Source organism: Priapulus caudatus, unplaced genomic scaffold, assembly GCF_000485595.1.
Source record: "Priapulus caudatus unplaced genomic scaffold, Priapulus_caudatus-5.0.1 Scaffold1503, whole genome shotgun sequence".
Lineage (NCBI taxonomy): Eukaryota > Metazoa > Priapulida > Priapulimorpha > Priapulimorphida > Priapulidae > Priapulus > Priapulus caudatus.
In genome coordinates this window covers 27,012-40,973 of record NW_014578564.1, presented here as the reverse complement: position 1 = coordinate 40,973, position 13,962 = coordinate 27,012, and the positions used below count along the sequence as shown (strand labels likewise).

Genomic DNA, 13,962 nt, shown 5'->3' with positions numbered 1-13,962 from the left:
CTGAATATAGACACTCCCTGCTGGATTGCAGGGAGTGTGGAAACGGGAAAAAAGCTTCACGTGATTCCGGGCGGCCGCAGCGGTACGGAAGCGACGCAAGTCGGCCACATCGCGCACGTTCTAGCTCTCGCTATCTCAACGGACAACAAATTCCTGGTGCGTGTTCTCTTCTGCAGCGATTCGTTTACGTACGCGTCTGCTCGCCATTTTATTCGGTACCCATGACGTACGTACGAGGGTAGGGTGAAATAGCGCGTGAATGCTTGTGCCATCTCTGCATATTGTTTTCATTGGGTATCATCGAGTTTGCCTTGTGTGTGTTTTTTTTGTCCCGATGTATCATTCATCATCCGTAGCAGATCAGTGTTCGATTATTTGCGTTAAGCAGATGCCACTTTTTTTGCTCGGGTTCTTAACGAACGACGAGCTTCGTCACACACCGAGATGTGTTCGGCGAGTTTTCGACGCGTCAGTTTTCGTTTTTGCAGGCGTCCGGGTGCAGAAATCGCACGATACACATCTGGAAGCCCGACACATGCGAGCGCGTGCACACGTTCAGTGGCCACAAGGACGCCGTCTCGGTGAGTCGCTGCAGTCGCCACAATCGCCGCGTCGCCGGCATTACGCGTGCGTAGTGTGCGCTACGAGTACTGCGTGTGAAGGGGGAGGCCAGGGCGGACCATCTCTGTGTGTGTGACACAGATCTATACTATTGGTTTACCCCCTGTGGGTGGTTCGATCAGTTTATCGCTTGACGCCGTCGAGCTATAGAGTTAGCTGTGAACATGTGTTATATGTATGTATAATATAATACACACATGCACACGAACTGCATGCACGCATGCACACGCGCAGGCACACACACGCAGAAAGCAAATACTTTTGATTTTTACTTTCTTTAACTAACTGCTGCTGCTGGGTGCATTCTCTAGGGCCTCGTCTTCAGAAAGGGAACGCACGACCTGTACAGTGCCTCGTTCGACCGCTCTGTGAAGATCTGGAACTTGGACGAGATGGCCTACGTCGAGACACTGTGAGTCACCGTCGCGGCGTGGGGGGGGGGGATCTCCACCGTATGACCATTCTTTATTCTTCTGCTATACCCGCCGCTACTACGCATGTACTTTATCAGGATTCGTAGCGGGTCTTCCAAAGTCTTATAAGTACTTATTTTGCCAAAAATAAAATAAGGGCCCTTATTAGTACTTATTTTTGGTGAAATCTTAGAAAAGTACTTAATAGTCCTTATTTTTTGCCAAAGGACCAATTGTTTTATAAACTGTTCTCGACTTAGAGTAAGAATTGTTGTATATATATAATACGGAATAATTAAATCTGCTGTGCAATTGTGTATATAAATATTTAATTATTAGTGTACTTTAATAGTCACGTAAAAAAGTCTTATTTTGGCCTTCAGAAAGGGTCTTATAAGTCCTTATTTCAACATATGTCTTACTACTATGAACCCTGTTTATGTACATCTATGTTATCTACCTGCTTCATGTACTTTCTTTCTGTTCGTACTACTACTCCACCCGCCGCTGAGCCGCAAATGATGAGGTTTGAACGAGCGAATGCTCACTGTGGGGCAGTCACGGGCGTTAGCTCGAGTGATAAACAACCCATGCGGGGGCGGTGAACGCGGAACGAACGATGCCGGAAGATTGGTGTTCCCCGCGTGCAGGGTTTGTCTCGCGTCTCGCCGTCTCGTCTCTCGTCTCACCATCTCATCTCGCGTCCTCAGGTTCGGCCACCAGGACCACGTGACCGGCATCGACGCGCTGTCGCGCGAGCGCGTGCTGACCTCTGGCGGCCGCGACGGCAGCGTGCGCGTGTGGAAGGTCGTTGAGGAATCGCAGCTCGTTTTCCACGGCCACAGGTACGACGGACGTCTCCGCTCGTGCGAGTTCCCGTGTTGTTCGCGAATGCAAGCGTTGTACACAAGTGCCCGCATTGTTCACCAGTGTACCTATTGTACACGAGTGCCGGCATTGTTCGTGAATCTTTGTCTCGGCCCCCGATCGACGAGGAATAGACATAAATATTGCGAGCCGAAACAGAGCGATAAAAAAATACCTTGACGTGAAAGAACACGTGATGGTAAAACTCGGTGAAATCCGCTCTCGCACCGTTCTCCGTGTTCCCGAGGATCGGCGCAATCGGCGGGTAGCTGAATACTTTACCGCTTACGCCACAGTTCTAGTACCTAGCAAGTCGAGCTTCATTTTCTTCTGCTGATATTTTGCTTCTGACTTGCAATGTTCTCGTCACTTTTTCAGCGGGTCCATCGACTGTGTGCAACTCATTAACGAGGAACACTTCATATCCGGATCCGACGACGGGTGAGACATTTGATGAGTGCTGCCCTCTGTTGGCCGTAATAGCCTGCTCCTTTGCGACATTCACCCGTGTAAACAACCATCACTTCCTACCCTTTATCGGTCTGTTATTTGCCTGGTGCTGAACATGTTAGAACGTTGGTTAGTCGTTGACGAGAAGTGTGAACCGACCGAGTGAAACTGCAAAAAGCTATGCCATACATTTCATTGACGGTCTCTCCGCGATGAGCTGCGCCACGCACCTGACGTCTCGCCTGCGGTTTCTTGCCAGGTCCGTCGCGCTGTGGAGCGTGATGAAGAAAAAGCCGAGCTGCCTGGTGAAGCGCGCGCACAGTCGCTCCGACGACGACGCCGACAACAACAACGCCGAGAGCACGGAGGAAGCGAAGTGGATCGGCGCAGTGGCAGCACTGCACAGCACTGATCTCGTGGCGTCGGGTGAGTCGCTCTGCGTAAGAGGGAGGTCGCGCAAATCAAGGAGCTAAATATAACAAGGAGAGGAAGCGTCTTATCAATTCTAATAATTACTCGCTGACACGTAAATACATGCTCAGTGATAGCGCACATATAATAAATCGAGGCGTGGACGTACAGAGAAGCGATAAGAATCATAAAAAGTTAGATAATTTTACGTTTAATAGCAGCGCACGTCATGCCGAACAATATTCTATTGCGTCGGCTTGTGACCCTCTCGCCAACGTAGTGTTAAGCGAGAAGGAAACTTGTGGCTAAACGGGAGCTAGACCCGAAAACGTGTTGGATCGTAAGTGCATTATATGTGAACAACTGAAATTATCATGAACACACAGCATACGAGTAGAGCCAACTCAAGCCGGAAGTCGGTCCTATGGCTAGTAGCAGTATCAGAGATGACAAGTTTCTTATCTTAGGATTGGATCATTGTTTGTTGTTGTTGACATTGGCATGCCATTACTCACCTCCACACCTCACCGCACAACTGTGGTTGTTGCCTTCCGCACTACGGTTGACTTGTGGAATCAGCAGCGTCGAGTGAAAGCGAGCCCGCGTAGAAAGTAGAACAGCAACCATCCACGGATAGTAGGGTATTTGGTAGATCCAACATAGATGGGTCTAGTGGCATTACTTGAATGAAAGAAAACAGTAGTAAATAGAAACCAAAGAAACACTGCCTGTTTAACTAACTGACAGTGACCGTTAGGAACGTGACGACAGAAAACATTACAATTTTTACAATTTATATACATTACAGAATACCAACACTCCTGAATAATACCGGCATCGCATTCTCAAACGCTCCACAATTAAATTATGGACACGATGCCTTCATTATTATGATCACTTACTGCTGCAGGGTGCTGCCATGCTGTTAGAAATGACCAGCTTTTTTCTCGCTAGATGGCGCGCAATTGTATTTATTTTTAAGACCATCCTTACATCCTTACTAAGCACATGTATGTTAGTTGTCTCGGCGTGTAACTATATTGTATATTTACTTACTGTTTGCACGGTTATATATTTGTATGCTAAGTAATCATGTCGTTTTTCATAAGAGGAAAAGACAACGGTACAGTGCCTGCGAAAAAGGTAAGAGTGGTCGTAGTCATAGCACAGTTATACAACTAATAGTAATATAGTGATTTGTGTATGTCGGGTGACGCGCTGTGACGTGAGTGACCACCCTGCAGTGACTCGCCCAGAATTATTTTACAGTGTTTATATTATAATATTTTGATTAACAAGTCTCCAGCACTGCCTGTTGTTGTGGACCACCCGATCAAGTTGAAAAAAAACAGCTCACAGATTTCATTGCATTCGACTATGTGTATGAGTAGAGTATGACTTGGCTAAAAATATACTTTACAGACTACAGTTTACTAAATCTACTCAAAATATTGTCTTGAGACTGAGCAACCATAATTTTATCGAGCATTTATTACAATGTTTGTAATATCCACCTGCATTGCTTTCTTCTAAAACCAGGGTGCACCTGCAAAGAGAAAGCGACCTGGGGTGGCAGCACGGGTCAATAACTCGACTAGCAAGCAGAGGAAGACGAAGGGAAGCAAAGTGGAGATTTCCAGCGACAGTGAAATAGAAAGGTCTGGAGTGTGATCGGCATCTCAAAATGTTTTAACAAGTTAACATCGACCCTGATGGCAAACTACAGTAATACCTTGCATTATAGAAGTAATGCATTCCACAGAAAACGTTTGCAATGTAACTTGTGTTATATAATTAGAGGGTGCATTCCTACGGAAACATTTTCGACCAAAAGAAATATGTAATCCCCTAGTCTCTTATAATGCAAGTACAATTATAAATGCAACTTTGCAAGTAAACATTTTCAAGCACGTATAAAAATTAGTTACAACAAATATCATGTAGCACAGTAACAAGATAATAGTGGAAAGGAAAGTGGAGTTCGGAATAAAAATTTCTACCAATTAAGTTAGGTTACACTAAACTGAAGTTGAAAATCTATGTGATTTACATTGCAGCGATGTAGAAAGTAGACCAGTCGCACAACAAGGGAAGGAATCCGGAGAGGAGGAGGAAGAGGAAACTGCACAAGAGAAAAGACTCAGACTAACGAAACTCTATCTTCAGCAACTGGAAGAGGAGGGTAAACAATATTAACAAATACCTTCGAATGTAGAGAGAGGTAGAGAGGGATGGAAGGGGGGAGCTGGAAAGAGAGAGACAGAGACAGAGAGAGAGCGAAAGGAATAGAAAGAGGCATAAGCAGCTGGTGTGATGAAGAGAAGAATAAGAAACTGGATGAGTTTTGAGTTGCAAGGATTGGTGTGGGTGAAGAGAGAGAAAGAGGATGGTTACACTGACAAAGAAACATGAATCCATGCAAGTGTGAGAGAGAGACATGACAGAAGATTAATGTTAAGCCTTGATATCAAGAAATATTCTTAATTAGGCTCGTTGATTTTTCAGAAGCTGATAAGTTGGACCTAGATGAGGGAAAGAAAGAAGCTGTCTCTCTTCGGCTTAAGGAAGATGTTGTATGTCAAATTACGTGTAACATTGAAAATGCACCATCATGAATATTTCTTGCTATTAGTTTCCATTAGTATTATATTAATATAATTATATTATATATAATGCTCTAGTTCCAATTCTACAACAGCTTAGACAAGATGCCTTAATGCTCCGTTGTCATAGGTACATGGGATGCGTTCATGTCTTTGTTTTATGTCATGATTTCCTTATGATATGATGTTGCATGTTTTATAATTCATGCTTTTAGGAACTACTGTGTGAGGAGCTTGTTTCCTGTCTATATTTTGGCTTCAGGTATATGAAACTCTACTCTGGTGGAGACCGACTTATTATATGTGGTATAATATCAAAGATCGAAATCATGGTAGATAATGACATGTGACTTCTCTGACTGAATAGTTATCTAACACATTTGTCGAGTTTGCTGCATAACATGGATTTTTCGTTGATTTTCTGAGGTGCGGGATTGTCTTGCTATGTGTTTCTTTTAGCCTAGAACAGCTGGAATCCAACGAAGCGTCGCCGAGATTACGGGCCTCTGGAGGGAGACATCGATTCTGGCGGAAAGTTGCATCACGGTTCGTATTCTCGCGAACTTATCGTTCACAGGTCAAAGACTGTTAGTCATTAATGTAAGCATGCACATCATCACTGCCTTGGGTTGCTTGAGGACTGTATTGCGACATTGTGTTCATGGTGGACTTTTAATGAGGCTGCATGGCCTCGTTTATACGAATACAATGTAATGTTATATGGGAAACGTTAGGTTGGTTCAAGTTAGTTGAATTTCTGCATGTAGGTGGCACGTGTTGCCGTGATAATGTGGTGTATGTTGTGGATTACGGGAGGTGTGGACGGAAAGAAGCTGCACGTGATTCCGGGCGGCCGCAGCGGTACGGAGCGACGCACGTCGGCACACCTGCGCAAGTTCTAGCTCTCGCTATCTGAAGGATCAACAATTCTGGTGCGTGTTTTCTTCTGCGCGTTGTTTACGTACGGTTCTGTCGCTTTTTTCGGTCTCAGGGTCGATTAGCGGTTCCGATATACGCGGATAGTAGATTCTTGTTGTTTGGATACAGATTTCAATGCTTGGTATCCCGCGGCATAGTAAAAAAAATTTTCAACGGGATAGTGGTTGGTTGAGATATTTGCAGCTTAGCGGAATGTAATTTGTTAGATTGTATCAAGCGACGACATGGTCTGCAATCGTCTGCGTGTATTGTATGTGCATATCTGTGAATCTGTTTTCTGTTTTAAGCTTCTGACTAGGTCAGATGCGCTTGTAGAATCGCTATGTCGTCCGTGGCGTCCGTCGTTGGTCTCGTCGTGCGTCAGCAGTGTGGGCACAATCTTAACGCGCTCGACGTGACCGGTCACGTTTCGGCCACATCGGGGGGATCGTCAAAACGGTTGCGCGATGTCGAAGCTGGGGTCAAAGGTCAAAGGTAAGAGGTGTACAAGAAGGAGGAACATTCAACTCCTTAACTAGGTATAAGGAGGAATGCGAATTGCGGCACAGAATCTTAAACGGCTCGCTAGCGCTCGTGATGTAGTCGGAGTGTATAGCATTGGTAGCGAAAGCCGATCACGGTGCCGAAATTGGAGGTCACAGGTCGAAAGGTCAGTGGGCACACGGGCAGATTTTAGACATTTTCGTGCAGGACATGGTCTGACGGAGCGATTGAAAACTTTTTGTTTCACGGTGACTAGCATTTTTATGGCTTTATTGGAAAGGACCTGAATGTCCCTTCTGCTGACATGCGCGACGAGTAAGTGTCGGATAACCTTTGACCCTCAACGACGGAGGCGTAAACATGGATTTGTTCACTGATCAACAAGGCCGAACTGCTTTGCCTAGGTGAATCCCCTCCCCCACCCTCCCTTCCTTCCCTCCCACCCCTCCCCACCTTCCCCACCTCTCCCCCCCCTCCCCTACCCTCATCTGCTGATAGTGGGCGTGTCCTAACTGATGTGTACGCAACTGCGTGTCTGCTATCTGCGACTAACAAGGATGTGGTACTACGCACGACCTGAAATTTTAGTTCTATATCGTAGCCAAAGACTCAGATGATGCCAGACGTCTGCGGCTCTGTTATATAATAATTACTTACATATTAATAATTTTCAATGCTATTTTAATATTTCAAGGTTTTTTGGATTGCCAACATTGTTGAAACAAATTATTAATATTAAAAATATCTAAAAAATTTTGATCAGATATCTTTGGGCGGGGGATACCAGATTTTCATACCTTGGTATCCGATGGATACCATAATAAAAATCGAATTTCGACCCCTGCCATTGGTAGGGTGGCAATAGCGCGTGAATGCTTGTCCATCTCTGCTATTGTTTTCAGTTGGGGATCATCGCGTTTGCCTTGTGTGTGTTTTTTTTGCCGATGTTCATTTCATTCATCCGTAGCAGAATCAGAGGAATGAAATGATATTTCTCTTGATTCGATTATTTGCGTTAAAGATGCCACTTTTTTTTGCTCGGCGTTGCTAACGAACAGAGCTTCGTCACACACCGAGGATGTGGGTTCGGCGGTATTCGACGCGTCGTTTTTGCGTTTTTGCAGGGTCGTCGGTGCGAAATCGCCGATCACATCTGGAGGCCGACACATGCGAGGCGTGCCTACGTTTCGTGGCGCACAAGGCGCCGTCTCGTGTAGTCGCGTGCGTCGCACATCGTTGCGTCGCCGGTTACGCGTGGTAGTGGTCGTACGAGTGCTGCGTGTGAAGGGAGCGCCAGCGCGGACATCTCTGTGTGTTGTGTGACAAGATCTTTATGGGGTTTACACCCCTGTGCGTGTGGTCTCGGTCAGTTTATCGTGACACCGTCGAGCTATAGAGTTAGCTGTGACAAATGTGTGATATGTATGGCTATTAATAATAACACTCTCACATTCACATCGCGCACGTAGCACGCACAGCACGACGCAACCACCACACACACACACACAGCACACACACACCGCAGAGAGCATACTTTACTTTCTTTCACTAACTGCCTGCTGCTGGGTGATTTCTCTAGCGGCTCGGTCTTCAGAAAGGAACGCACGACTGTACGTGTCCTCGTTCAGACGCTCTGTGATATCTGGACTTGGACGAGAATGGCCTACGGTCGAAGCACTGTGATCCTGTTGCGGGCCGTGGAGGGGGGGGATCTTCCACCGTATGACATTCTTCTTTCTGCTGCTTATACCCGCCTGCTTAGTATGCCATTGTACTTTATGGTAGCTCTATCAGGGTTCTGTCTTGACTTTTTTAGTGCGGGCCGGATCCAGTTGGAGCAAGCAGCGTGGCGCGAAGCCTCTAGGGGGGTCCGGGGGCACATGCTCCCCCTGAATTTGTTTATTTTTGAAGTATGAAAAAAAACTCTGAAACTCATTTCCTGATTTTGAGTATAAAAAGGCCATATATTATAGACTTATTTTTTATTTTTTTTTACATCAAAAATAGTGGCGGGCGGAGATATATGTGCGGGCGGCAACCGCGAGTGCCAGTACACCGCCCCGCGCCCCGTTGGGCAGACCCTGATCTATGTTATCTATTGGCTGTCATGTTCTTCATTCTTCTGGTGTACTACTACTCACCCGCCGCCTGAGCCGCAATGAAGAGGTTGATCGGCGAATGCTCACTTGTGGGTCAGTCACGGATCGCGTTAGCTCGATGATGACAACCTGCGGGAGGCGTTGTGAACGCGGAACGAACGATGACGGAGATTGGTCTTCCCGCGTGCAGGGTTTGTCTCGGCTTTCTCGTCTTCACCACTTCATCTCGCGTCCTCAGGTTCGGCCACCAGGACACGTGACCGGCATCGCGCGCTGTCGCGCGAGGCGTGCTGACCTTGGCGCCGCACGCGCGGCGCCCGCGGCGGCTGTGTGGAAGGTCGTTGGGAATCGGAGCTGTCTTTCCGGCCACAAGGTACGCGGACGTCTGGCGTCGTGCGAGTTCCGCGTTGTTCGCGAAGAAGCTTTGTTCCAAGTGCCCGCACTGCTTCCCAGGCTACTATTTGTACACGAGTGCACGCATGTGTTCGTGAATCTTGTTCTGCGGCCCCTAGATCGACGAGAAATAGACATAAATATTTGCAAGCCGAAACAGAGCGATTATAAAAATAGCCTGGCGTGAAGAAACGTGACGGTAAAACCCCGTGTGCAATCCGCTCAGCACCATTCTCCGTGTTCCGAGATCGGCGCATCGCCGGGTAGCTGAATACTTTTACGCTTCGCTGAGTCGTATAGTACGCCTAGCAGTCCGAGCTTCATTTTTTTCTGCTGGTATTTTGCTTCTGATTGCAATTTTCTCGTCACTTTTTTCAGCGGGTCCATCGACTGTGTGCAATCATTAACGAAGAACACTTCATATCGGATCGACGACGGGTGAGACATTTGATGAGTGCTGCCATCTGTTGGCGTATAGCTGCTCCTTTGCGCGTTCACTCGTGTTAACAACCATCATTCCTACCTTTATCGGTCTGTTATTTGCCTGGTGCTGACATGTTACAACGTTGGTTAGTTCGTTGCGGAAGTGTTGTGAACCGACGAGTGAGCTGCGAAAGCTGTGCATACGATTTCATTGACGGTCTGCCGCGATGAGCTGGCGCCCGCCCTGACGTGCTCGGCTGCGGTTTCTCGGCAGGTTCCGTCGCGCTGTGGAGCGTGATGAAGAAAAACACGAGCTGCCTGTGAAGTCTGCGCACGTACGGTCGACGACGACGCGAGAGACGCGAGGAAGCGAGTGTCGCGCAGTGCGCCACTGCCAGCCGTCTCGGGGGTCGGCGTGAGTCGCTTCTGTGTAAGCAGGGAGGTCGGAAATCAAGGAGCTAAATATAACAAGGAGAGAAGCGCGGATGGCGTGTTGCATTTTCACTCACAGAGGCGCCTCTATGGCCTATCAGCTGAAACGGCACTGTGCAGGCCGAACCAGAGACAAATAGAACACAATCTGTTCTAGGGTCTCTGCGACCCAAATTTGGCCAGGATATCGCGGCGGCTTCTTCTCCTTGTTATATTTAGCTCCTTGGCGCAAATAACTGGCAGCAAACCCATGCGAGCCGTCGCCAGAAACGTCGCGAGTAGATGCGACGTGTTCGCGAGTCTGAAATGTCTTGACTTTCGACGTGAAGTGTCGCACGAAACTTCTGCAGTTTTAGGCGGTACGATGGTCATGTCTATTTATGTTGCTGACAACCCGCCCACCCTCGAATGTTACACGGAGGTCCGACGAGATTAGGCAATGATGGTCGAAAACAGTAAAAAAACCTACGGTACTCACCCTTGATTCAGGCAGTTTAATTGGGGATGAGTTGCATTTCTAATAAGGCCAATATAAGGGCAGATTTTAATAGTAGTCATCATACAGTTATAGTTGTAGTCATGTGCGCTGCGAACTTATTTACATACATGGTGCTGTTGCTGGAATTTTCATGTGGTTGAGCTCGTGTGAATGTTTACGCATACTTTATATTCACACTGTGTGGTGGAGTGATGATGTAGCTGTGCTGCAGTTATTCGGTTCTTTGGCTAATTGTCATGTGTCTCTCCTCGACAGGTTCCTGTGATGGTTATGTGAGACTATGGCAGTGCAGTGAAGGGTACCGATCGTTGAAGCTGCTCCACAAGATACCCGTGGTAAATTCTAGCATCTTCTCTGTGTGTTTTCCGTTTTGTCCTAGTCCTTCCTTTCTGTCGCCCGTCAGCGTCTTCTCAGTTTTGCGCTGTTTCCAGTGGAATCGTCTATTCGTCAATATTTTCGTTACTATTTCCGACATGATCTCTATTTGTTCCGGTTGCCAACGTGATTTTCTCAACAGTTTGTGTTGCGAACATAGTCGTGATAGACATTGTTTTGCTCTATAAAACAATCTAGACATGGTGTCACTCCCTGCAACAACAGATTATGCTGTCTGAAACAGGTTGGGCATTGCATAGCTCCCTGAAATTGTGCAGACATCGTTTTGCTCGCGGCGGCATGCAATATGTCTCTGAGACAGATAATCGATGTTAATGAACACTTAGACGTGAGAGAGACTCGTTTCTTGTCCAAGTGTTGGGTGAACCGTGCCACTTCCAGTGACGATGGAGACATCATGTTAGTAATCGGACGACATGAGTAAGGCGCGTCAGTTCCCGAGTTGTTCGAGACATCGTGTTATCCTGACGGGGGGTGTTGTTCTTCCAGGTTGGATTCGTGAACGCTCTCCGGTTTGCCTCCAGCGGGGACTTCATCGTCGCCGGCGTCGGTCAGGAACATCGACTCGGACGCTGGTGGCGCCGCCGCGACGCGCGGAATTCCGTCTGCATCGTCCCGCTGAAGAGAACGTCAACAAAGCAGGCGTAGAGAGTCGGGACGTGTGCCTGTGGGCTGCCCCCTGGCTTGCGGGATGGTGGTGGTGCAGCCGAGATCATGGGAACGCGGGAACGAGATAGTCGTACATGCCAGAGATACATAAAGAGATATGTAAAGAGACAGCGAAGTGTTATTGGGACTACATACTGCCTAAGGTGCCATTCTTCGTTAGTGACACGACAAGGGAAAGTTAAACGTGAAGAACAGCACGTTCTACGTATGATTGCAAGCAGTATGTAAAGTGAAAAGGGTGTGGGGAATTGGATTATAGCGAGGCAGGCTGTCACTGAAAGATGAACTTGTATGAGGTGACGAATTTCATTGTCCGTACATTTGTTATCATGAGCGAGTAAATTCTATTTGTTCTGAGTAAGTTGCTATTGTTTCTTTTTGTCTTTTTGTGTGTACGCGTGTGTGAATATAGCTACATTTACGATACCTGGTAATGATTAGTGAGGCCTGTTTCAATTCATACCCACCTCTCACTCCTGCTATTAACTACACAACCTACTCAAGGCTTATAGCGATCGGGAATTGCATACGTTTGCAACATTTTGGCCGCACCTCCATTATTGTTGACATATTCTAACTGCAGCTCAACAACTTGTAACATACAGCTGACTATCTAGCGATTCACACTGTAAGGATTCAGATTCCAGATTCTGCAAGATGCAATATACACACACCACAATGACATGTCTTAGAGATATTTACTAACAATACACACGCGCGCACACATGCGATACATGTGACGAATAACGACTCAAAAGCCGCTTTGGTCTGCTACTACATTACCTTCATCTTTGCAAGAAAAAACATTTTATTTTAAAAGAATATAGAGTACCCTGAGTTTAATAAACTATATAAATTATACTGATAACATTTAGTATATTAAATATAGTAATTCTATTCATCAGAGTCAATGTAAAACACAGCCAACGTTAAAATAAAAACTGTTCTATAATAAATTGAGACGTTGGTCAGCACAAATGACGTCGTGCCTGCTGCAAAAGTTAGCACACGTGAACAAAATACAGACACATACAGCATATATATATATATATATATATATATTGCCCTTAAATTAGACCTGTGGCAGTCAAACAGATATTAATTCTATCTATTGTAATGTAGGTCTTATATTTCAAGAATATATCTTTTTCTAGACTTCAAGTCTGATGCCGCTGGTTGTTCACTGGTTGTCAATTCCATGTGGACTCTGGGTAATTTGCATGTAGTATATTTATAATTTATTTATTTTTCATAATGCTCATATATATTTTGTATTATCCAATCGTATTGTCATTCATGGTTTAACGTTAAGTAACTAACTGTAGTAGCCCTCCCTCGCTGTATTTATTTAAAAAATTGTTGTGATATATGTAACAATGTAATATACTTGAAAGCGTAAATAAATTTCAAAAATCTAAAAAAATAAAAATAAAAATGTAGTCAATAGAGGGCCATTGTGGGGTCAGCTAAGTTCACTGCACTGCGGTATATACAGATGTTATATACAGTATATACGGTAGATACTAACGTTAATGATTACCGCTCCTGCTCGTAACGGCCGCTAGGGCCTACTCACTAGAAAGTGTAGTCAGTGTAGCGAACGCAGTCAAGCGTAACATGACGACTGGTATTATACAGGTTAGGTATATACAGACGTTAATGCGATTCACTTAGGAAACGAGATTATCCATTTACATGCCATTAATTGTCTTGTCATTCTTGATATCTGTGATAACATCAGGAGTAAGATAATATATCATGAGATAACATGTCATATAAACCCATGCATGTCATGCGCGCATGCTCAGTCGATATTTTTCAATGGGCAACTAATGTACGGGGATACAATTTTTCTGTGACACTGGACCTCGGCGCACACTTTCATATGTTTCCAAACATAGTTGTAATATGTGTGTTTGCTGTTTTTGTTAGTTGTTGTAGCAATGCTATATTCCTGGAGCTACTCATTAAGTAAGAATAGTGTCCAACTCAACTCACGTGTGATTCTTCTTATTGTGAATGAATACTTCATTGTCACAACCTGAACCACGCCTTGGAGTGGGACTGCATGTGTCTGTGTACAGTACACAACAGTCAACATGATATCATATAGCCTCTACTCTCTAGCCTAGGGCCCTAGGCTTGAGGGAATGATGCCATATCATATGGTTGGAAGGGGGTTCTGCAATACTTGGCCGTTTCTTGGCGCTACACGAGGATGTACTGGCGCTCATAGGGTCTATGTCCCCCAGGGTACTATCGGA

At 45.8% G+C, this 13,962-nt stretch overlaps 1 protein-coding gene across 1 annotated transcript; it reads left to right on the top strand.

The window, feature by feature from the left end:
* Window positions 1-6: 6 nt before the first annotated feature.
* Window positions 7-12,059, top strand: LOC106816839 (U3 small nucleolar RNA-interacting protein 2-like; the record flags this gene model as incomplete). Its single annotated transcript, XM_014821474.1, has 8 exons — window positions 7-156; window positions 489-581; window positions 933-1,033; window positions 1,745-1,879; window positions 2,280-2,342; window positions 2,611-2,777; window positions 10,889-10,968; window positions 11,519-12,059. Coding segments are annotated over 8 exons (948 nt in total), but the record flags the coding sequence as incomplete, so codon positions are not given.
* Between the last annotated feature and the right edge of the window lie 1,903 nt (window positions 12,060-13,962).